Raw genomic sequence first — 24,124 nt, forward strand, 5'->3', positions numbered from 1 at the left:
TGTATAACTATTGTTAATGGTCTCAGATTAATGATCTAGAACTCACCGATTCAGAGACCCTATTAAGGAGGACGAGTTTGTCAGGATGCACAGGTTCGTGACAAAGCCAGTCCCATGAGTTTTGGATAAAATAACTGCGTTTATTCGTCATGTTTAAAAGACCACTTCATTACTCATCCCCCGCAATGAAGACAACTCGCGCAACGCTGAGAAGTCGCTACCCACACACAAGGTGCACAGCGGCAGTGCTGCGCACTTCACAGCAACACGCGGCGTCGGCGCTCCTCACAGCCGCCTCCACACAGCACCGGGATTCCTGTGTGCACGCGTGTGTGTACATATCTGTATGTGTGTGCGCACGTCTTTGTTTGCCCCATACTGATGTTTACACAACCCGTGGTACTCCTTTGAGGCCGAGTAGGATTTGTTCAGATAATTGTCACCGATGTTGGCTGTGAGTGGGATTAAAACTCGGGTGGCCGTGTACGTAGCGCAGTATGCTGCTTGTGTGGGTGGTGTGTGTGTGTACCTGTGTGTGTGCTCATGTATGTGATGGGACCAATAGTGTAGTGGTTACCGCACTCCGCTACAAACTCAGCCATCCGAGTACGACTCCTGCTCACTGTCGATAACAGCGAAAATTTGAACAGGGCTTGGGCCTCCCCTAGGTCGACTCATCGTTAAACGAGTACCTGGTGCACGGTGTGGAAACATTAACACTGGGGAGACAAAGGCGGCCAGGAGTGACGCTGATCACACCAGCCCCCCGAGGTGATGTCCAGAGGAGGACATCATGAATGGTGGCGACGCTGAAATGATGACGACACTCAAACGGATATCGACGAGACCGCGGTAGCTTGGTGTGAACCTCCCCGGTGGCTCCCGCGGCATGGAGGCTGACGACAAGTCCGTGTCCCTGCTGATTTGTAAGCGCATCTCACACAGGGAACTGTGTGGCTGCAGCCTCCACTGAAATATCCTGCAAGCTCCACGTAGCTCCATGCAGCAGCTCCACCTGGTTCCACCTGGCACCACGTGGCTCCACCTGGCTCCACCTGGCACTACCTGGCACTACGTGGCACCACGTGGCATCACATGGCACCACGCGGCTACACCTAGCACCACGTCAAACCACGCGGCTCCTCCTGGCACCACGTCACACTACGTGGCTCCACCTGGCTCCACCTGGTTCCACCTGGCACCACGCGGCTCCACCTGGCTCCACCTGGTACCACGTGGCTCCACGTGCGCCGCACAGTGGTGTCAAGGTGCAGGGCAGCCGTAGCGCTCCTCCAGCAAGCCGTCCATGATGCGTACACTCTGCACACGTGCACAGCAATGAGAGCACCTTAAGAGGGGCGGCACTGTGCTCAAAAGCGTGAGTTAGCTAGTGCAGTGCCCGGCCACCTTTGTCTCCCAGTGCTGGTGTTCATTACACACCACACCAAGAACCCAGGACCGGTTCAGATATTCGTTACCGGTGCTGGAATCGAACTCGGGTTACCAACCTCTGCGCCACTGCTTCCAAGGCTATCGCACGGCCAGGCACATGCACAACAACCAGCATTCGCCATGAGAAGTGATGGTGGACATCACCGTAGTGCTTGTGCCAGGCTAGGTACGCTTTGAGGCCATCACGTTAATTGTGGAAGGCTCACTAGAGGCAGGTCACAGGTCAGACCCAGGTGCTGTGGGTCGCCTGTGATGACGCACAGAGGCACACACCGACTCGCACGCTCGCCCACGGAACACGGCACGACGCGTTGCGGATCTCTGCCTCGACGCAGCCGACACGACGCCCAGGACAAGGCCGTGCCAGGCGCAGTGCACGCATCGCACCCCGACGAGCGAGCCGTGTCGCGACCCATTACTTCTGGGACGCGGTTGCTTTTATGTGGGCGCCCGCTCGTCTGCTCGCTCTCTCTTTCTCACAGGATGGACCCGACGGCCTGGCGATCGCTTCCACTCCCAAGCCCACGGTGGCCGCCGCACACGCGCAGCGGCACCGCCCACACGGGAAACGCAACCCTCGAGGGGGCCTCAAGGGACCCCCTTTCCCCCAGCCAGTGGCGCCCCCTCCCGTGGGACAGAGGTCTCTTAAGGTGACAGAAAAACTGCAACTACAAGCGTGACGCCAATTTGTGAATGACGGTAAATTGGCGCCGAAGGTCTCTCAGTGTCCGTCCAGCACTCGCCGGCCCAATTAGTGCCGTTCTCCTGCACGCTCAGCCGTAGCCTCAGTCACCCACAGCCTCATGAAGCCGAGTGAAATTAATTTGTGGTCGCTTCTGAGCCACAGGTTTCCCCGCCGTGCCATTGCGCGGCCGTGATCTGCTACCGCTGCCGGGCACGTGTGTCAATGTGGGCGGTGACAATCGCGGTAACAATTGTGGTGGCGGTGGCAGTGACTGTGATGGTGATGATGGCGGTGATAGTGTTGGTGGCAGTAGCGACGGTGGTGGTGGCAGTGGTGGTGGTGTTGGGTCCACGGGTAACGAAGCAAACACTACCACGACGAGCGGACCCCCGTATCGGTAGCGGAGCCCCGGGGGAGTCAAGGGAAGAGTCGCTTCAATTAGTGCTCATGGAAATTCGCGTAAAGAATTCACACAGGGTGTGGATACACGCACATTCGTACATGAGCGTAGGTGCTGTACACATGCTTGCGAGTGTGCGCGTGCAGAAAAGCAAAAAAATGGCTACATCGCTCTTCACAGGCCACACGAGAGAGAAGCCAGCCGCGTGTGCTCACACCACGCTAGTCTCGACTGTCGGCTGCCTCCCTGCAACCACGTGGCCTCGCTCAAGCGCGCTAATGGCGAGCATCTGTCAGCTGTTTAAACGCCCCCCACCCCCTACCCTGACCCCCACGCCCACCCACCTGCCGCCATTTCAAGTGGCGCCCCCACACAGCGCGCTGATGAAGCCGTGCGGTGAAAGGCCCCCGTGGGGGAGCAAAATACACGAGCAGGCGCCGCCCCTCCACAAGAACAATACCCTACCGCCATCACATCAGCCACACGGCTTTCCTTCTGGGAGTGCCTCTTGTCAGCAGCATTGGTTCAACACAAGCAAAATAAATTTTGATTTAAAGCTTTCGTGACTGCAGTGATTCATATTCTTGGTTCTTTCAGTAAAGTCACGTTGAAGGGAAACAATAAAATAATAATATATATAAAACAATAAAATTCTCACGACGTTTCGACTGTAACGCAAACAGTCATCATCAGGTGTGAAAAACCAACGGCAAGAAACAAAACCGCCACTTCTTTCAAATGTTTTATTGTTTTATATATATTATTATTTTATTGTTTCCCTTCAACGCGACTTTACCGAAAGAACCAAGAATACAAGCAAAATATTCAAACATCAGCTTATCATCAGCAGTGAGGGGTGCTGGAACCATTGCTGGTGAACGGGAAGATGTTTATGGGAATCTGTTAGACGTGGGTCCTAGTTCGATGCACAACTCTGTAATTTAATACTCGTGCTGGATCGTGAGAAGCAACACAGCCGTACGTGTCAACGCACCAGCACGCGGCTCCGCCGTACATGGCCACAGTGGGGGCAGGCCGGGGGTGTGGCACATCGGTGCTGCCCCCCACTCTGCTTGTGCCATGGCCGGGTAACGGCGCTCGCTCGTCCATTAACGCCCCCCCCCTCACTCTCCAACACTCATTGTTTCACACTGGGGGCCAGGGCAGGGCTCTGGGGAGGCCGCACACCGGCGACTGCGTCTCTGGATGCCGCCCTGGCTCCGATTTGCCGCGCCGCCACTCACTCGGCGCGTGTCTGTGCGTGTCGGTGCATGTTTGCGTGTCCGTGTGTGCATATGTCGATGTGTCTGTATGTGCGCGTGTGCATATGGTCATGCGTGTGTGTCCTTGTGTATGTCCGTGCGTTTTTGTGTGTGTCTGTCTGTGTGCACGTGTGTATGTGTATCTATCCGCGTGTGTGTGTACCCATGCCACCAATTTGAACGGCCTGCCGGCTTTCATAGGCGCTCGCTAACGAGATTTGTCCCAAAAGCCTGTCTGGGTTACACGAGGGACCTTTGTCTTTGTCCTTCCACAGTCGACCCCATTCATCCAGAAACAATGGGAAGTGTCGCCGAAGCGCACGTTCCACGTTAGCGTCCCCCCCCTCTCCGCATCCCCCTTTCTCTCTGCAGCGAGGATAACAGCGAAGGCGATTTAACGCGGCAGAGCCGAACGGAGCGTCATGCATAAGCGGTGATAACCGCGAGTGTGTGGTGCTGTCACCACCACGACCACCACCGCCACCACCAACAACAACCGCTATTCACCACTACATGGTGGGGACGTCACCACCGCCACCACCACTACCGTCAAATCTTTAGAACGTCCACACAGACTCACACTTACACACACACATGCGCTCACTGACCCGCTTGGCGCCCTGGCTCAGGAATGTGTGAGCGAACATCTCCACAAGTCGCCCCAGTGAGCCCAGGCCGGTCACCGCCACCGTGCCGTGCTGTACAAACTCCGTCCTGCACACACAAACAAGACAAAGGTGCCCCCCACTGTAGCCACCGCACAGTGATGAGGAAGTGATGCGAGCGAGCACCAATAAAGACCGGCACGGCTCACATGAAAGTAGCGTGGTCAACACCATGCCCGGGGCCTTTGTCTCAGCAGTGCTGATGTGCATACACCCCAACCAGCCAAACACTAATTTGAGGCTGAGTCGACATAGGGGAGGCCCATTCGGTTCAGATATTCGTCATGGATGTTGGCCATGAGCGGGAATTTAACTTGGGTTGTCTGCGTTCGTAGTGCAGTGCGCTAACCAGTTCGCCACATGCGCACACACCCTTAAGAGTTGTGCAGAAAAAATAATCACTCAAGGTACGTCGAGAGGAGGGGCGTGAGGCGAGGGAGCCTCGCTCTTCCAGCCGCCTCCGATGATGATGACGACGATGACGATGATAATGACGCAGTCTTTGCCGGGGCAGCTGCTCCCGGTCCAGGCCCCGTGGGGGAAGCCTGCACTTGCTGAACACGGCTCTAACAATCTGCGCTTAACGACGTCCTAACGAGCTACGCAGACTACGCCACTTGCTGCTGCCCCAGGCCATCGTCCCACTGCTCATAGCGGGCAGCTGCATAACCCTCAGATGTTATCGGGCAGCAGGGCACAGCAGCGGCAGCACTCGTGCCCCACAACGAGAAAGGCTTGGTCATGATTCCTGACTCTGGTACCTCTGTGTATGCAGTTAGTATGTTCTCCCCAGTCCCCGCACGGCTAAACCCAGCCAAACCAAATGTGCGCGCTATCAGAGCGCAGAGAGGACGTCCGTTACGGCCGGGCCAAAGGCGCGGTGGTTGGGTGCCACTCAACGCGAAACGAGACGAGTACCTTTCTTCCTGACACAGACTCCTTGCTCTTTCGTCCCAATCACGTCCCAGGTGCACGATCGCGAGACGCAGTCATCGTGCCATGGATTCATCGTGCAATCAAGAGAGTCACACGCGGAGACCTGCCGCTAGCAGTGCATCACCCTGTATCGCGCTGTAGCGGGGAATGGCCCTAACATAACCCCAACATGCACAGAGTCACCTAACCGTAAAGAAGCCGAATTTTAGTCAATAGGACAGAACACGGCCCAGCGGTGGTGCGTTCGCCACTACGTGCCATCTTTTTCACAGTCATTTGAGAAAATGAGGCCGTTACTCAATTGGGACTGCACACAGCAGCAATCATCACTCACAACCGGCAGACTCATGCCCACTCGCAGGCCAGGTGCTGAGCCACCTTTTGCGCCGCACAGAGACAGCTGACACAGGGGGTGCCCCGTTAAATGCATTGAGAGGAGATGCGACGCAGGTAACTTATCGCGTGCCGAGCACTCCGAGATGCCCGGCGCAAAGGAGGGCGGCCCGATCACACAGCTCACTCTCATTACAGCGGCTCATGCAGGGCGTGTCTGTATAGGAGCTGCCTCCCTCCCTCCTGGGTGTAAGACCTCCCATCTGCGCACGGCTCATTGAAACCCCCATTGCCTTGAGCAGCACTTTCAAGAGAAAACTAATTCTGCTTCCTGAGGAGCGTGGGATGCATTATACATATGGCTCCTTCAGCTCAGTCACACGGAGCCCCACATTAAAACTGCAGCAGTTTCCATTATTCAACATCAAATGAACAGTCCCTGGGCTCCCAGGCCACTGGGCTTCCCGCTCACCCACCAGCCCACTCACCCACCAGCCCACTCACCCACCAGCCCACTCACCCACCAGCCCACTCACCCACCAGCCCACTCACCCACCAGCCCACTCACCCACCAGCCCACTCACCCACCAGCCCACTCACCCACCAGCCCACTCACTCACCAGCCCACTCACACAACAGCTCACTCACCAACTCAACAGCCTTACTCTCCAACTCAGCAGCCCATGAATCAGGCCACTCACCCAACAGCTCACTCACACACCTGCCCACTCAAGGATTTGTGAGATCCTCACAATCCAATCTGGTTAAAGCTAAGATGGATAGTAGGCTGGCCAACCTAAATGTTTCTAACCGGAGAAGATGTTAGTTTGGAGGGCTCTACTTTTGCAAGCAAAGAGAAGGGAGATCATAACTGTGGCCAAGATGTAGAGCTTCATATGAAGCGATAGACCAGGTAGCTTCCACATAGAGGTATTCAGCTGATGAAAAGAGAAGGCTGCTCGACTGATTCGGAGCTGTTCATAAGCACACTCTTTCCACAACTGCCTTATCACTAATGGGGAGTGGGAGAGGAGCATTCGATGATATAAAATCACCAAATCATCCACATACAGTACATAACATGGTTGACCATCCCTTGACCGCACCTGAGCATTGATCAGCCTCCCATTGTATCTGTACCAGATGGAAATTACACCAGTACAGCCACCGGTACAGCCATGAAAAGCTTCTCGAGCTACGTGGTCGAAGAAGATGTTAGTGTAGTGCGAGAGGACATCCCTGTCGCACCCTGAAGTGAACAGGTAATGGCTCTGACTCCCGGCCAGGCAGCTTAATATCCAGGCCTGCCCACCATCATGAAGGCCCCTACTAATTGTAAGCATAGGGTCTGGAACTCCGAAATCATGAAAAATAACCCAGGACCCTGGCCTGTTGATGGTATCATAGGCCTTGACCAGGGCAATAAAGTAGAGATGTAGGTCTTTTTGAAATTTCCTACACCTCTGCTCTTGTGGACGTACAGGGAAAATGGCATACGTGCAGAACCGCCCTGATCTGAAATCTGATTGGGCAATGGCGCAGCCAGGATTTTCAGGTAGGGGTGGCAACCCCTCCAGCAATGAAAAATGATAGGAGTTGTTAGTAAGTAAGGACTTGTCCCTTGCTTTTTATTTGAAGCGTGTGCGGCGATTGCGCAGCCATCGATCGAGGGTAAAATTCGAACCGTGTGTAATCGGCATCGCGCTCGCTGAAGGTGAATGCCTTCAGGGAAGTTGTGTACTGTATACGCAACTGCGCATAATTCTCTGAGTCACTTATAACTGCTTTGCCGTTACTTATTGCCAATTATGGACTCAGACTATTGTCCTATCATCTCAGAGTCCCTGGCACACAGTGGCAGTGGGGGTCACAAAATGCCGATTTATTACTAATAAACCCCAATGATCCAATCACACTGGCTGCCAGTGTGATTGGGGCTCTGCAAGCCTCTCCCTCAGCATTGTTGAATAAACCCTGCCAGGACTTTTCCCAGAATCACACAAGAGCAGGTGTTGCAATCAGTGTGATCCCCATTTTTTTTTTGTAATTGGGACCACCAGGGCATCCTTCCAATCCTGCGGAACCCGTCCTGTGTAATGATATCACAAAGGGCAGTCTGCACACAAATGTCAAACCTCCATAAGCAGTTTGCTTGAGAGGTATTCTCTCCCCGGCGCTTTACCTGGTCTCAAGCTCCGGATCGCCGTTCGCACTTCCTTAACAGATGGCACATTCGCCAACCACGTGCAGGGGGTGGCAACTTCCTCCATAGTTGAGGCACAACAGCACCAGCAAGGTCAACCCGACCTTGCCCCATGATGTTGTTTCAGCCGAGGGTTTTCCCTCCCTCAAGTCCAAGGAGACATGCTCAGCAAACCTGCAAATTATTTTCTTGGGGGACAGAAATCGGATCTATGAGGTTGGTGATAGGTGTGGTGCTGCAAGTTACTTTTTTACGGAGTAAAACAGTAATTTGTGATCACTTGCAGGGACACCACAACTAGCCCACTCATCCACCACCCTATACACCCACCTCTCTTCTTACCCATCACCTCTCTCACCCAACACCTCAGCCACCCACAATCTCACCAGCCCTCTGACTCACCACGCCTCTCACCCACTTTGCGTGCCACAGTTGTGCCACGTCACCACACAATTGCGTAACCTCGCAATGTGCCCAGTTTAATCAATTTCCATTTTAATCAACGCGAGTTAATTAAGGCGTGCGTCGCAGAGCAGCCCCGCGGGGCCATCGCGCGCTCCCGTCTCTCGCCGATGGCGGCGGTGTCGCGGGGTGATGAAGTGCGCGCGTGTGCGGTTATTGTGCGCGTTCAGCTGAGATTCATGGTGCGTCCGCGGAGCAGTAAATCTGAGCAGCAACTGGGGTGGCTGCTGCCCATTGATGGCCCCACGACGCAGCAGGGACGCCACGTTCCTTAATCGCTGTTATTTATTATTTATTATCACTACGCTCGTTAAACCAGGAAAGCCTCGCAGAGTCTCGAGCCTCTTTTTAAGGAGGGTCCTGCCAAGTTTTCATAGCGGGGGCCGATATTGCCATGCGCTTCTCATTCGAGTAATGTGCAGGTAATGTTTTCAGAATTGGGAATGTTTGGCCACTACCAGTTACACTGTGTCTGTGAGTGTGGGTTTAGCTATAGGAGGAAACTTGAGAACCTGAAGGAGGTCCGTGCAAAACAGAGGGAGGATATACAGATTCCACACAGAGTTGGGAAACGAACCCTGGTTCTTCTTGTTGTGAGGCACAAGTGTCACCACCGCACAACCACCCTGCACCCCCCACGTGTTCGATCACCCATGTGGGTATAACGCCATGAGCGTCATCATCGACCGAGGCCTAAGCGGCTACACGCCTAAGCGGCCACACGTCCTGCGGCATGGATACCGTGCAGGATAAATTTATGTGGGATCGTGGTGCGACCATGGTGGGACCGTGGTGCGACCATGGTGGGGGCGTGGTGCGGGCGTGGTGTGGGCGTGGTGGGGGCGTGGTGTGGGCGTGGTGGGGGCGTGGTGGGGGCGTGGTGGGGGCGTGGTGGGGGCGTGGTGGGATTGTCTTGGAGGACTCATGGGTGCGTTGTCGGCTTACATCACGCGCGGCTCGGCATCCCTCGACGGCAAGTGGTGTAAACGTGACCCGGACTAGTAGCCCGGAGTTGGTGACTACCAGGAGCAGCCACAGCCTTAGCAAGAGGCATATTGAATGTGGGGTGCTTGGTGTGGAATCATTTGCAGGACAGACGCGGCTGAATTTAAATTCCGATTCTAGCGCAGTGACTATGGATTTCTCATGGGGAGTGGTAACACAGCGGTTAATGCACTGCACTACGAACCCAGTGACCCGGGTTCGATATCCGCCCACGGCCAACACCAGTGACGATTATTTGAATCGGTCCTGGGTCTCTCCTAGGTCGACTCAGCCTCAAATGAGTACCTGGTGCGATATGTACGCATCGCCACTGGGGAGACAAAGGTGGCCGGGCATGGTGCTGGACACCCACCCTTAATGTGCCATGCCAACCTTCATAGGTGCTCGCTAACAGCACTTGCCTTAACAGTCTGTTAAGGATATATGGGGGATCTGTCTTTGTTGGCGGTGGTGGTGGCATCTTGACTGAACTGGGCCAATTCCCACGGGACACAAGGCTATATTTAGGAGCTTGCGCAATTGCTTGCAGGTAAGGAGACCGTGGGGAGGGGGGCCAACGGGGAGGGGGGCCAACGGGGAGGGGGGCTAACGGGGAGGGGGGTCGAGAGGGGCTGGCCCCCCGTGGAGATTCAGCTCACAGACATCACGAGTGCTCACATGCACTGCCCTGCACACAGCTGTCCTTCACATGGGTTTCCTCTGGTTCCTCCCACAGTTAAACACACACACACAACGTCATTGATGTTGGAAAAATATCACAATGTAGCAGGATCCTCCTGAAAACATTTCTTGAGACTCGGTGTGGATTTCCTGGTTAAATGATATCTAAAAAAATCCTGCGTCACAGCCATGTCCACGGTCACCCCCACGAACACCCACCCCTCCCCATCCCATGCTCGCCCCCGACTCCGACCCCCCTTTTCATGCCCGGCAGGTTGGGAGACGTCAGCTCGGATCACTCAGGAGCTGCGTCTGCGCTGGCCCGTCATGCCGCGGTGCATCTCCGCGCGTCGAGCGGCCTCGCTCTGTTCATTTTGATGCCCCAATACATTTATTAACGCTGCATACATATTTTAAATTGTTATTCATTTGGTCCAAAGTGGTGCACATTTACACATCCCTCTCATCCCTCCCATCCCTCTCTCAGGTCTGAATTGACTTCCCGTGAGCGGAGACAAGAAAACCCACGGCATCCACCGCCACCTACTCCCCTCCCCGAGGGTGCTGGGTGTTGCTGCTGTGCGCTGGGTAATGGTGGTCGGTGTCGGTGTTGGGTTCTGCTGTATGGTGCAGGGTGCAGGTACAGGGTCCGGGGTCCGGGTGCAGGATGCCGTACCAGGTGGGGTTGCGTGGGCTCGGGTGCAGCGTCGCTTGCTCGTGCATGGTGGCCAGGTGTGTCCAGGTGAGGCAGCGGCTTTGCACGTCCAGCACTCTCCTCTGCACGTCCAGCCATGACTCCTCCTCCAGACGCACGTTGTCCACTTGCAGCGCACCCAGCTGCACATGCGTACACAAAGATCACCCATGTAGCTAGACAGACTGGTGGGGCAAGTCTTGCTAGCGAGCGCTGGTACGGCGCACGAGAGGGTGGTGCGGTTACCACCATGTCCCGCCCGCCTTTGTCTCCTCAGTGCAGATGTTTTGTACACCGCAGCAGGTACTCATTTAAGGCTGAACCAACCTATGGGAGACCCAGGATCGGTTCAGATAATCTCCACCGATCTTGACTGGGAGCGGAAATCAAACTCGGTTCACTGGGTTAGTAGTGCAGTGCGTTAACTACTGCACTACCGCACTCCACACAGACACACAGAGCCACACAGGATCACACAACATGCGCATATCCCATCATGTAGCCGACACGGGCAGCTGATGCAGGAGCTGGTAGCGAGCACCGATGCATTCACACATAACAGCCGTCACTCGCCACAAATTGACAGGAATTAAATTCAGGTCGCCGGGTTCCTAACGCAGTGACTAACCGCCACAGTGCTTTGTGCCAGGCTAGGTGCACTTTTAGTAAATCGGGTGAAGTGTGGAAAGCTCACTGCTGGCAGGAGATCATGGGACAGAGCAAGGTGTTATGAGTTAACCGACCAATGTGTGTGGCGGAAGGCACCGATAGAAATGCTGAATATTTAATGCTGCTGCCGCGTGCATAATAGGGGCGCGTCCCACTTCGGCCTGCGAGGCGCGCGCTATGCGAGCGGCTAACGCAGCTACCACGCACCGCCCACACGTCCTACCAGTGGCCACCGTGGGCCACCGCCTGTGTATGTACGTATGTTGAACTTCTTTGGCACCGTACGTAGCAAAGTGAGCTAATCGGAGGTGCGGGGGGATGAACAAACGAAACACAAAAACAGTTTTAACGTGGGCCACCGCGAGCCGTCGTGGGCACACCACGAGATAATGTGTAGCCGTGTCTGGTTGTGGAGGGTTCCTCGTGGTACAGATTTGGTCAGGTCACTATGTGGCAGAACCCAAACGGCAATCATGAATCAGGAACTAGTGTTCTTAACCAGTAACCGGTATTGTAACGAGTTACCGGTTCCGAAAGTTAATAACCAGGAAAAGATTCCAGTGGCATGTGAATGACGAACGCATGAATTTGCTCGCGAGAAAGTACAAACCTCACAACGTTGGCCTCAGTCACCGCGTGGTTAATGTGCCCTCGTTTTTCATTTACAAGGTAAAGGCGAAGTGCAGCAAATGCTCACTCACGCCCCTGCTGGTGAAAGGGCCTCCACTATTGGGAGCTCCACAGGGTATTTTATCTCGGCTTCGATACTGACCAGATGTTTTTGAAGAGGTGGGTGTACCCATACTTTATCCCACCACATGCGACCTGCCGATCAACTAAACAATGATACAGCCATGTTCATCTTCTTGAGTTGGTGGTCTCGACAAGGCTAAGAGCATTGTACATGCAATGTGCTGGTCACATCCAAGACATGAAGGGAGTAGTGCCCACCTACCGTTTGTGAGTGGCATAGCTTTGCATTATGTTATATCCACTCACGTACCCATCCACTCACTCACTAGCCCACTCACCAACTCACCCACCCGCTCTTTCACTCAGTCACTCACCCACTCAATCACCAACACCTTCAATTAGCACGGTTGGCTACGTACGGTGCGAAAGAAGTTCAACATACATATATACATACAAACACACTCACCCACCTACACCCTCATCCATTCAATCACTCACCAAAACCTCGTCACATCTGTGTGTTCGCAGCTTGCATCGCGCAATCCTACTGGTGTGCTGGGGTTAGCATAATTTACACAAACTGCTGAATTTGATTCTGGCACGCGTGCGTGCATGTGCATCACTAAGGGCTGGGGCAGATTGGAAGTGTGTTACTGCTCGTGTGTGTATGTATGTGTGTATGTATGTGTGTGGAGCGGTGGTGTAGCGGTTAGCGCGCTGCGCTATGAACCTGGCGACCCAGGTTCGATTCCCGCTCACGGCCAACACCAGTGACGATTATCTGAACCGGTCCCGGGCCTCCCCTAGGTCGACTCAGCCTCAAATGAGTACCTGGCGCGGTGTGTAAACATCGCCACTAGGGAGACAAAGGCGGTCGGGCGTGGTGTTGGCCACCCACCCCCTCGTGTACCGTTCCGGCCTTCATAGGTGCTCGCTAACAGCACTTGCCCCTACAGTCTGTTAAGGCTATATGGGGGATCTTTATCTTTGTCTTTGTATGTATGTGTGTCAGTGTGTCGGTGTGGGGAGCGGTAGTGTAGCAGTTAACATGTTGCACTACGAACCCGGCGACCCGAGATCGATTCCCGGTCACAGCCAACAACGGTGGTGATTATATTATCTGAACCCGTCCTGGGCCTCCCCGAAGTCGACTCGGCCTCAAATGAGTACCTGGTGCAATGTGTAAACATATTTACTGGGGAGATAAAGCCAGCCAGGCATGGTGCGGGCCACCCACCCCCTCGTGTGCCGTGCCAGCCTGGATAGGTGCTCGCTAACAGCAGTGGCTCCAACAGGCCGTTAAGGCGATAGCGAGGAGCTGTCTTTGTGCAAGTCATTAAGGGTTGGGCCGTGTGGGTGTGTCCGTATTTATATTGCATGCGTGCATCGGTATGTTTGAGTGCAGGTCAGTGCAGTGCTAGTGTGTACATGTGCATATGTATGCACACACAGCGCACACACGCATCTCTCCTTCCAGGGGGGAGGAGGAGTCATCCCCTCCTGCAGCCTGAGACGAGGGGGAAGTGGAGAAGTGGGTGAACCCAGAGCTCCCCCCACCCCCACAATCCACAGGTCGATACAGACGGAGGCTTTAAAGAAATCGATGTGCGTGATGGCGGGGTAATGATCGGGGCCTTAAGTCTGTTGCAACCATTGTCTGCATGTGTACTGTGTGTGCGTGTGTGCAACCGTCGCTGGCGCCATTCTCCAGACGCATGTCAAAGCGCGACGCCAAACACACAAACACTGTGGAGGCCGCGAGGGTTGGTGGACAATGTAGAGATCTGAGAAACTCCGAATCCACACTGGGCTGCGAGGTGGCCAGGAGATGGCAGTACAAAAAATGGGTTCGTGAACCCATTCATGCAAAACTTTGAATGCACAGGTGGTGGGGGTGGCAGTCTGGTGTAGGTGGCATCTCACTAGTAGCCACAGAGATAGCAAGAGGTATCCTGGATGTGGTGGGGAAACACATTCTGGGTGTGAATAGTATTAAGCCAGGGTGGGGGATAGTTTTCTCCGGGCACGCCAGTTTCCTCCCACAAGCCCACCGCTCTCTCTGTGTGGGACCCCCTGGGACACCGCAATGTTCTGTCCCAAGGGTATATCCAGGTGAATTATCCTGCAAGTTAAACTTTTTTAAAACTAAGTTTGTTATATCCTGGCGCAAGAGCCTCCAGGTTGGGCGCGCGCCCCCTCTCTCGGGTTTCATCGCCATGCACCGAGCGCCCACGGCCACTGCCCACCAACAGCACTCGGAGAGCGGCGCGCGAACGGCAGCACCGTCACCGCCGCCAGTGCTAGCTTGGACGGTGCCGTTTGTCGCTGGCCGCTTGACGTTTTGGGCATTTGGTCCTACTGCGTGCTCAACGACCGAGTAAAAAACACCGCAGCGCTGACAGCCCCAGGAAGCCTCTTTCCCTCCACGCACAAGGGGTCAAGACCCCAGCCGAAGAATCGCCGCGGGCATCGATCGCTGATGTTTGCGCTTCTGGGAAAGTCAAACGGTTTGCGTTTTTTTTATCACAGTGGTAGAGCAGTCGGCTCAAAGGCCCGAAACGTCAAGTGGCCAGCAACAAAGAGCACCAGCATCACACAGGATAATGATAAGTGGAGCGCATTGTTTGAATTTGGATAGGGTGTTATCTTTGTAAGAGCTTGGGGGGAAAAAGAGACATTGATGGGTGAGGGAAATCCAAAGTGGAGCAGTGCCAGGGAAAAAGCAGAGCGAGAAGTGAGGTGACCTACAGTGTGGTGAGTGGGTGTGTTGTTATGACCTGCAGTGTGGTGATTCGACAGCGTGGTGGATGAGACGAATCAGTGAGTGAAGGCACGACACACGTGTAAAGACGTTGTGATGAGCCGTGAAGCAGTGTTGAGCTCGCACGAAACCCTCACCTGCCGCAGAAACCGGGGCAGCACGTTGGCACAGGTGGCGATCTTGCGCCGGTAAATGACCCCGGTCAAGCCATCTGCTGGGAAACGTACGGCAAATCAGAACACTGCCCGGGTACGTGTGTGTGTGAGTGTGTAGGTCAACTCAGCTTTAAGTACCTAGTGCGGTATGTAAATATCGCCACTAGGGAGACAAAGGCCGCCAGGCGTGGTGCTGGTCATTCCGGCCTTCATAGGTGCTCACTTACAGCAATTGTCCCTACAGTCTGTTAAGGCTATACGAGGTATCTTTGTCTTTGATATCCACTGCGCAAACTCTATGGTGATTACATGTAAATTGTGTGTCCCTGTGTCGTCGTCACGCGTGTGCTGTGTGTCTAATAGTTTGTTTTGCTGAACCAACTGAGAACTCGAGAGAGCAGGGCGAGGATCACTCGCAGGAGGGACCTGGCTCACCACAACGACTCAAGCAATGGCGGAGGAACAACGACAGAAATGAAGCAATGAGAAACCACAGCGAAAGCAACCTTGTTATGAAAGAAATCAAAACCAGTGCACAAACAGAACGAAACTATGAAAGAGAACCATCTTCGTTGTCGCTCAACACCAAACGCTCGCGTGCGTCGCTGTGAAGAACAAATACAGTGGAACGCTTGTCACCTCGTCCCATATCTATCACTCCACATGCACCTTTCTGCTCGGCCCAGCGGTGCCAGTTAAACACAAACGATGGACCGGTTTCGACATTCAGCGTCTCATCGACAGGGCCACGACATTGCTTCGTCCGCTCCACATGAGCGTCGCACGAGGAACATCACTCGACGTCGCGGCCTCCTCGGTGAGCAAGCAGGGTCTCTCCATGCACCGTGACTCGTTGTTACTACCCGAGGTGTCGCGATCCCCATTCATGTGTGGCCACACATATGAATGAGTTGAGTGATAGCCGTTTGTCATGAGCGAGTTATCGGATAATTCACTCCCACTGGCCGTACAGATAGTTCAGGTACTACTGTGTTGTAGTGACCCGCAGTGTGGTGGTGGTGTTTGAACAAAGCGTGGTGGGTGAGACGCCAGTCAACACGGCCGGCGTGCAGCACTCATGCCACGCAGATCACCAGCGCCGGCTGGGCGCTGGTGGCGAACCCCGCATCTAGGGAGGGCCTCATCAGCACGACGCGTGGGATCAATAAGCGCAGCATTCACGCTTGTCGGCACCGGCGCTGCCGAGCAACGCGGCGCGCGGTCGATCACACGCGGCTCCAGGGCCCTCGCGAGCTCACGAGGCCTAAAAATACCGCAGCAGCACAGGGGCCCACAGGGACCGGGGAGTGGGGGACGGGGGAGCCCGGAAGTGGGGAGCGGTGAGCAAGGAGCGGGAGGGAACCTGGCAGTGAGGAACGGGGATTGAGGGAGCGGGTGCATTCAGGGGAATCCTGCCTGGACGATGAGAAGGCACACGGTACGTGGCGCCGTCACAGCTGCCACTGATCTGATGAGCGGCAGCACAGTCGTAACACTCGTGGCCTCAAGCAAGAAGCCCCTGAGTTTGATTCCCGGCTTGGTCTCCTTTCTGTGGAGATTTTGTATGTTTGCTCCTTTGGTGTAGTGCGAGAGTGTGTATGTGAGCGGAGTTTGAATGTTTTCCCACTGTTCTGCATGGGATTCATCTGGGATCCCTTGTTTCCTCCCATAGCTAAACAACCACACACACCGTAGAAATGGTATTGGCCACACATAGCAGTAACATCACTCCCTTGGCAAAGCCCTCCTGCAAAATAATCTTGAGCAATTGTCACAAGGAGGCGCCGCTGTCTCACAGGCACAGCCTGCGGTGGTGTCACAGCAGGGGGGCGGTGTTGCTGCTGCTGTCTGTGATCTTAATTGTGTCACTCGTAATTTAAACAATTTGGATCATGATGCCGGCTCATAACGGCCGATTTTTTTAGAAAACCGTCCCGAAATCTTGAAGCATCCACCACTGTGAGCGGAGCAGACGGCATGGTAGTAGTGTTTCAGTTAATACACTCACCGCAGTATTAACCAGGGCGGCCTGCCCCATTAAAACCGTGAACCTCTGCAATGCATGGGAAGCGTGCGACCGCTGGGTGGCATCACCGCCCCGGTGAAAAGTTGCAGCGTGAAGTTCACGGGAACAGTAACCATGGTAGTATTAGCGATAGAAGAGAGATAAGGAGGTGAGTGACAACTCGTGAGGGAGTGAACGTAATTAGGAGTGCTGGATCATAACTCGCCCTGACTGCTTATTCACTACCAGGTGCATGAGGTGGCAAATGGGTGCTGCACCCTAGATGTGCCAGGAGCAGGGTTCCAGCTTCAGTCAACAGTGTTCTCTGTGCAGCAGCAGTAGCAGTGATCGGTGCTATGGCCGGGGCTCACCGGTGGTGCAAGCGGCTCGCAATCGAAAGGTTACCACTTAAAATCCTGGCGGGGGGTTGACTCGGCCCATTGTTCCTCTGGGTTCGATAAAATTGGGACCCAGTTGTGGAGAAATTAACAGCGGTTGTTCTATGGATAGATTCGCCCCCATTACAGGAATGCGTACTTTTCACCACTGACTCTGCAGTGATGTCAGCAGGAGATGAGCACCGATGCAACAATATGACTCAGGTGAGCAGCGGAACTCGCTGACTCATTGAGCCATTGCTCGACATTGAAGACGGCAAAATTCAGGACAATCGAGTCACGGATGTTGTGATTACGGAGACTAGGGTGCGGGCCACAGGTGCGGCCGCGCCGCTCACAGCTGCTCGTCTGGCACGGACGTTGGCAGTGCCCGCAGGAGCCATCTGTCAGGCACGGATTAACACCTGACAAAGGCACACGTGGCTCTCAATCACTCCCAGGCAGCGGGGACCGTGGCACTGCCAGGTGCCACCCTGCCACCCACGGCCATGCCCCTCGCCTCAACCTGGCGAGGACCCTGCCCAATTGGCCGCATGGGCCACCTGACGGGAGTGAATTTCTTCAGCAGCATTTGGTTCAATAGGAGCAAAACCCTGGACCGGTTTCATCAACAGAGTCAGGCTCGCGTGAATGAATGCTGGTGAGCTGCAAGATGTGTTATAGGCAAGACCCCCTCTATTAGAGGGGGGCCCAAGTTTGATGCAAAATTATACAAGACACAGAATAATCACGAGCGGCGTTGGGGGGGGGGGGGAATGCAAATAACAAAACAGATCAGCAAATGATGCGCTCCTCTTCCCACAGCGACATGATGGGGTCACTGGGTCGCTTGCATTACACACAGAGATACACTCACATACACACAAAGATCGCCCGGAAAGCCTTAACATATTTTTGGGGCAAGTGCTGTAAGCGAACACCTATGAAGGCCAGTACGGCACACGGGGGGGTGGGTGGCCAGCACTAAGCCCGGCCACCTTTGTCTCCCGAATGGCGATGTTTACACATCGCATCAGGTACTCATTTGAGGCTGGGTCGACTTAGGGGGGGCCCAGGACCGTTTCAGAAAATCGTCAGTGATATTAGCCGTGAGCAGGAATCGAACTCGGGTCGCCGGGTTCGTAGCGCAGTACACTAACCGCTCCACTTCTGCTCCCCTAACACACACAGACACTCTTTCATACACAGTGTGCGTATGCATTCAGCCATGCCATTCGCAACGAAATTAAAATGTTTATCCGTGGATTCATCACGGTCATTACCACTTCAAATCTTTTCTGACGGTCGCCTAGCAACCAGCCGAGGGACGGCAAGCCAGGGGGGGGGTGGGGCGGTGGGGCCCTCGTGCGAGCCGGGCTCGCATTGAGGGCCTGCGAGAGTCAGGCCCTCTGGTGGCTAGCCGGCCGGTCCACGTGTTGCCAAATCCTCGCCTCCCAGTCCACCAGTCCCACCAGCCTCCCCAGACATCTGGCTCACAGTAGCCTACTCATCTTCAAATTGCATCACGTGATACCCAACGGGAACCGTGAGTGAAACCGACCGCGTGTAGCGGAGTATTTTACGACTAACACGCACAGTAGCGTTAACCTGGGTGGCCGCGCGGATTGAAACAGTGAAACATCGTGCCCCTCGCAGCAGCAGCAGGCCAATCACCACCCCCAACGCTGCGTTAAGCGCGGCTGACAGGCGTCAGGGCCCCCCTGCGTGGCAGTGCCGGTGCTGCCCAACAGGGGCGAGAAGGCCGGCGGAGCATGTCCACTCGCATCAGGCGCACGCGGAGCTCGCCGGCGGCGGCGGCGGAGACGGAGAGAGGGCGGGGCGGGGTTGACTCTCGCGGTGCCGCCGCTGCATCCCGCAGTGCGCTGTGAATCTGCGCCATTCTCTCGCGATGGGGCGCCCTCGCCGTTCACGCGAGCGAGCTCATGGGCCCCATAGGGTGGACTTGGGCACTCCGCACAACACGGTTCCCAAAGACACACCTTGCAGCACCGAGCGTTGGTGACTATAGCGTGCCGATGACAAATCCGGTCCACCGTTTGTCTAACTCTGCATCACTGATGCTACACAGGGCATCTTTCTTTTCCACGTGGCAGGAGCTCGGCTCACCTTGGCGCTCCTCCACCGTCTTGATGCCGATGACCATCTTCTCCTTGGGGGTCGGGTACTGTGAACAAGAGCACGGGGAAGTCAGGGCCATCAGAGGGGACATGCTAGACGTTCATGGGACGCGTGTCGATGCTGTCATTTCACCAGCATCGGTTTAAGGTCAATACCGGTGTTGCACGCCTGTAAACCCGTGAGTGACGAGGAGCCATATACCCTGGCTCGCCAGAAGGCAGTACAGAAAGTGGACCAATTGCCACGTTTCCATGGAACTGTGCATGCAGCTCTCACGGACTCGCAGCCAGCGAGAGCAATACAGGAGGATGTGGTGTGCTGGACGTGGGAAGGAAATGGCCACTGGCCTCCCCTGCGTTCTTGCAAGGCCCTTACAGCCTAGGCACGGACATTATGAATCGCCACCGCTTTCTTGGCAACACGTATCAAGTACGGAGACACAATGTCACTGTCGTACACCAGTCTCAGTCGAAAGCAGGATTGATGGCTGCCAATAGCAGATGTTGCGGCCTTGTGCTGCGTGGCAGCAGTGCAGCAGTATTTGGTTTTAATCCATTTCCATCTGTGTGGAGCTCTTGAGTGTTCCACCCTCCTCCCATGCATGTGCCTGCTGTGGGTTCGTGAAGCAACCTGCAGAGAGCGGCGTGGGGGGGAATGGTCACACACGTGACCTCGTCTCCCCGCGTCTCCCACTTCCTCATTCTTCACCATTCCTCCTCCCATGCCTCCCCGTGTTTGCTCTCTCCCATTGTCTAAATACCCCCTCTTCTCCTCTCCGTCTCCCCTCTTCTCCCACCCCGTTCCCCGCGCCGTCTCACTGCGCCCTCTGCCGAGCTCCGCGTCTCTGCCCGGCGCGGCCAAGGATGGCCCCGGCGCCCAGAGGCGCGGAGTCTTTCTCGGCCGAGGGTCTCCGCAGCCGCGTCTCGGCGGGGAGACGCGGGGAGTCTCTCTGCGAGGAGCACGAGTAGAGAGTGTCGTTCCTCCGAAAGTTTAGAGATGGAGGCAGCACAGGCCGCGATCCCCCCCTGCGGTCCCGGGCCCAAGGGGAACCCAAAGTCCCGGGACCCTGCTGCAGGGACCCCGGAACCCGTCGGGGATAGCACGAGGGGCCAGGGCCTCCCATTCACTCCCCCCCCACCCCACGCACCTTGTTGAGATAAACATCCACGACCTTTTCGAAGGGGTACTTGTAGGTTCGCCTAATGTCCACCGTGACCACCATGGTCCTGCGTCACGCTTCCTCCTCCTCTGCTCTCTTTTCTCTCTCGCCGGCCTCCTCTCCCTCTCTCCCAGGGCCCTCTCGCGACACAAAGTCGGCGCGAAGCGTGGCCCTCCAGCACGGCCGCTAGAGGCGCTCTACAGCTGCAGTCGGGGGAGGGGGTTACTGGGCCGAGAGACAGAAGCGTGCAAGGTCCACGTGCGATTGTTGCCAACATATCACATCCCCTTAGGGGCGATCCATAAATAACGTCACGCGATTTTGGACGATTTTTGACCCCCCCCCTCGTCACACGGCGTCACAAAAAGTCAGACCCCCCTCAAATATGACGTCACAAAGCTCTGCCCCCCCCCCCAAACCATATTTCCATTTTGAAAATAAAACATGCTTCGAATCGCTTTAAACTATCATCATTGTAGTGCGTATTTAATGTGGCCCTGCGCTCTGATGTTGTAGGCGAAAACACGTATTAAAAAGACGTTGGAAAGCTGAAATTTAGCATAAAAGTAACTTGAAAATATTCATCATCTAACTAAAACTGCAGATGTTCAGAATATTATATTGAAATTATTTAATAGTTATATATTAAAAGTAATTATAACTATAAAACAATACTTGAAACTTTGTAGTAGAATAAAGCAAAATGTAGAGTACAATTATAACAATCACGTATTCATTCCACAGAATGGAAAGCCCTGGTAGAATCATTAAAATCTAAATGTTGAATAACTAAATTTATGCTTCTCCATTCTCCGATGGAGAACCAAAATGCTCCTTCATGGAAAAAAGAAAACGTGACCTTAGTAAATTTAAATAATCAAATAGTTAATAATGAAAATTTATCAAAATTAGTGTTATAGCAATTCTATTTAATTAAGTAGAACGTGTTGTTTATATTTAAAGTTGCTCATTTTGATGTGACGTCACATTTCTCACCCCCCCCCCCACGTGCGTGACGTCATTTATGGACGGCCCCTTACACCTCACCTCCCTTTTCCAGGAAAGCATCGGGGCCCAGGTGAGGAGGTGGAGTCAGGTGAGGAGGTGCTTCCAAGTGTGATCAGGTGGGGGGGGGGGGATGACCATGCTTCATCACACCGGTCAGCACAGTTTGGCGGCACGTCAACTGGGGAAATGGAGTGGCGATGACATCGGTTGGTGCAGGTGCTGGGCGGATTGTTGCATCGCAAGATTTTGAGAGGTGGAAATGGCTCGGAGGCCTCCATCCAGTAGTGGATTGACCAAGGCGGTTGATGGCATTCTCACGTATAACTGTAATAACACACTCGGGACAATGTCTCTAGTGGAGGTGTATGAGTGACTACGGGTGACTCAAGTGAGTGCCGATATTGGTAATTTAATTACCCCAAATATATTTAGTCATTATGCTCTAACCCAGGAAAGCCTCACGAAGTCTGAACTATTTTTCAGGAGGGTCTTTCCTTGTTTATAATCAGATGTTTTCATGCAATGAACTAGTGTTTATAAGTGTAAAGGAATGTAAGCATCTGTACTGAACTAAACTTATCACTGGAATGTTATTTAAAATTGACCTGTGCACTGCTTTTGATTTTCTTCTGTAGCGTGATTGTTTTTTCTTTGATTTATATATGCTTCATTGTACAGTACTTAAGTTTCTGATTACTGCTGGCCGCTCTCCGGATGACGTGATTGCTAAGCTCCAGGGTGATTTCAACAAACTACAACATCAGCTAGTTTATCTTAAACTAGTCCTGAATACCTCCAAAACCAAGGTGCTATGCTTCTCACCGGGACTAAAGCGGGAAGATATTTTTCCCCAATTACATTCCTTGAATAATTATCAAATAGAGCAAGTCAAGATCTATAAGTATCTTGGGGTCATCCTGGATTCAAAACTTCACATTGATTATATTGGTAAAAAGACAAAAATAAAAATTGTTTTTCTGTATCGACACAAGCACTGCTTCCCCCCAATGTTCCGTTTGGATTTGATAAAAGCTACCATACTGCCTCTACTTGACTACTGTGACATCGTGTATAAATCAGCCCCAAGTACTGTACTGAAGAAGCTTGATTCCATCTATCGGCCTTAACATTTGCATTGAACTGCCCATATAGGACTCACCACTGTGATCTCTACATTGGGTCAAACTTAACATCTCTTAATGTTCGACGGCTTGTGCACCAGATCTTATTTATTCACGATGTACTTACAAAAAAATGCGCAGACTACCTACTGGATCTCCTCTCTGTTTCAAAGAACAAATTTGACCTCAGGTCTTCGCTCATTTACCAGCTTCACATTCCCTATTGCCATACAAAAACCGGAGCAAGGGCCTTTGCTATTGATGCCCCCACGGTCTGGAATGCTATTGCTAATAAACTGCAACTTGAATCACTACCTATGAGATCTTCACTCAAAACTGCTCTAGAGGAGTTGTACACCCCTAGCTGCCACTGCTATTCACTGGCCTAAAATATGGCTCTAGATTTTGGTGTTATAATTTATTTATGTAGTTTATTGTAAAAAAAATTCAGTCACAGCCCCTATGATCACTGTTACATTGCATTTATGGCTTTTATTTTGGTGATTTCGGAAACGTTTTTTTTGTTTTGGCCATGTTTTTGTTTATTGTAGTACGGAGTTAGACTGATGGCCTTAATCTTATTTGTCTTGTGGTTGTTGTTATTTGACTTGCATCCCACTGGGATTTTTGCACACAGCGTTGGTGTACGGTGTTATTTCAGGAATATTTTGATGTTTTTTTCCTGGATTTTCTGTTTGCACAGTCACAATCACTTAAAGATGGTTTCTTGTTCATGTTTTTGTTTGTTGCGGTTGCACCCGATTCAAGAGCCGAATGGCTCACAGGGCTATACCAAATAAGTGAACTATGGAACTAATCTATATGATTGCCTTTGTCAAGATTGCAAATGACTCATACTTCCTATTGAGTTCTACCCTGATTAAATTAATCAACTTAAAACGACAGTACTTTTGAGATGCAGTTCAGATAAATTCCCATTGAGCACGGCTTCATAATCTAAACCTGGATTCCATAACCCAACAAACGCGAGATCCATTTTCATCCTCTGCATTGTCTTCAAGTGAATGTGCGACGCAGTAGGTCATCTCCACAACATCCAGGGTTTCATTTCAGCCGATTCAGGAACCCAGAAAATTCTGCACCCAGCACACCACATCCAGTATATGTATCGCTATGGTCACGTACCACCTACTGCGATCTACCAATAACACATCGAGTAGGGAATGAAGCTGTGGTTTCAACGCGAGTTATTCACACTCGGAATATTACCAGCGAGGTCAAACCACGCCACGGGCACCAACTCAGTCACAAAATACGAC

General features: G+C 53.3%; 1 protein-coding gene across 6 annotated transcripts; it reads right to left on the bottom strand.

Annotated features, from left to right (window-relative positions):
- Nucleotides 1-119: 119 nt before the first annotated feature.
- Nucleotides 120-21,000, bottom strand: PRELID2 (PRELI domain containing 2). Of its 6 annotated transcripts, none has more exons than XM_032955663.2 (6): nucleotides 20,704-21,000; nucleotides 19,545-19,602; nucleotides 15,018-15,091; nucleotides 10,740-10,900; nucleotides 4,408-4,513; nucleotides 120-1,320 (listed from the first exon to the last, which is right to left on the bottom strand). In XM_032955663.2, the coding sequence occupies exons 1-6, from the start codon at nucleotides 20,776-20,778 to the stop codon at nucleotides 1,264-1,266; spliced, it is 531 nt and encodes a 176-aa protein (XP_032811554.1). In that variant the 5' UTR covers nucleotides 20,779-21,000; the 3' UTR covers nucleotides 120-1,263. The 6 variants fall into 6 exon arrangements, with proteins under 6 accessions (XP_032811554.1, XP_032811553.1, XP_032811560.2 ...); XM_032955662.2 differs by having other exon boundaries at nucleotides 15,018-15,094; nucleotides 20,704-20,999; XM_032955669.2 differs by lacking the exon at nucleotides 20,704-21,000 and adding an exon at nucleotides 20,187-20,321.
- Nucleotides 21,001-24,124: the final 3,124 nt, after the last annotated feature.

The sequence above is a fragment of the Petromyzon marinus genome, chromosome 16, assembly GCF_048934315.1.
Source record: "Petromyzon marinus isolate PM22_M1 ecotype Great Lakes invasive population chromosome 16, UKy_Petmar_22M1.pri1.0, whole genome shotgun sequence".
Taxonomy (NCBI): domain Eukaryota; kingdom Metazoa; phylum Chordata; class Hyperoartia; order Petromyzontiformes; family Petromyzontidae; genus Petromyzon; species Petromyzon marinus.

Excerpts from the sequence above, each read along its gene's own strand:
- PRELID2 (XM_032955666.2), bottom strand. The coding sequence starts at position 20,279 with ATGGGAGGAGGAATGGTGAAGAATGAGGAAGTGGGAGACGCGGGGAGA. Across the intron at positions 10,901-15,017 it reads TGCCCCGGTTTCTGCGGCAG|CTGGGTGCGCTGCAAGTGGA; the intron begins GTGAGGGTTTCG and ends ACGCATGTGCAG. Across the intron at positions 1,321-4,407 it reads TGAGCCAGGGCGCCAAGCGG|AGTGTACGCATCATGGACGG; the intron begins GTCAGTGAGCGC and ends GCACGTGTGCAG.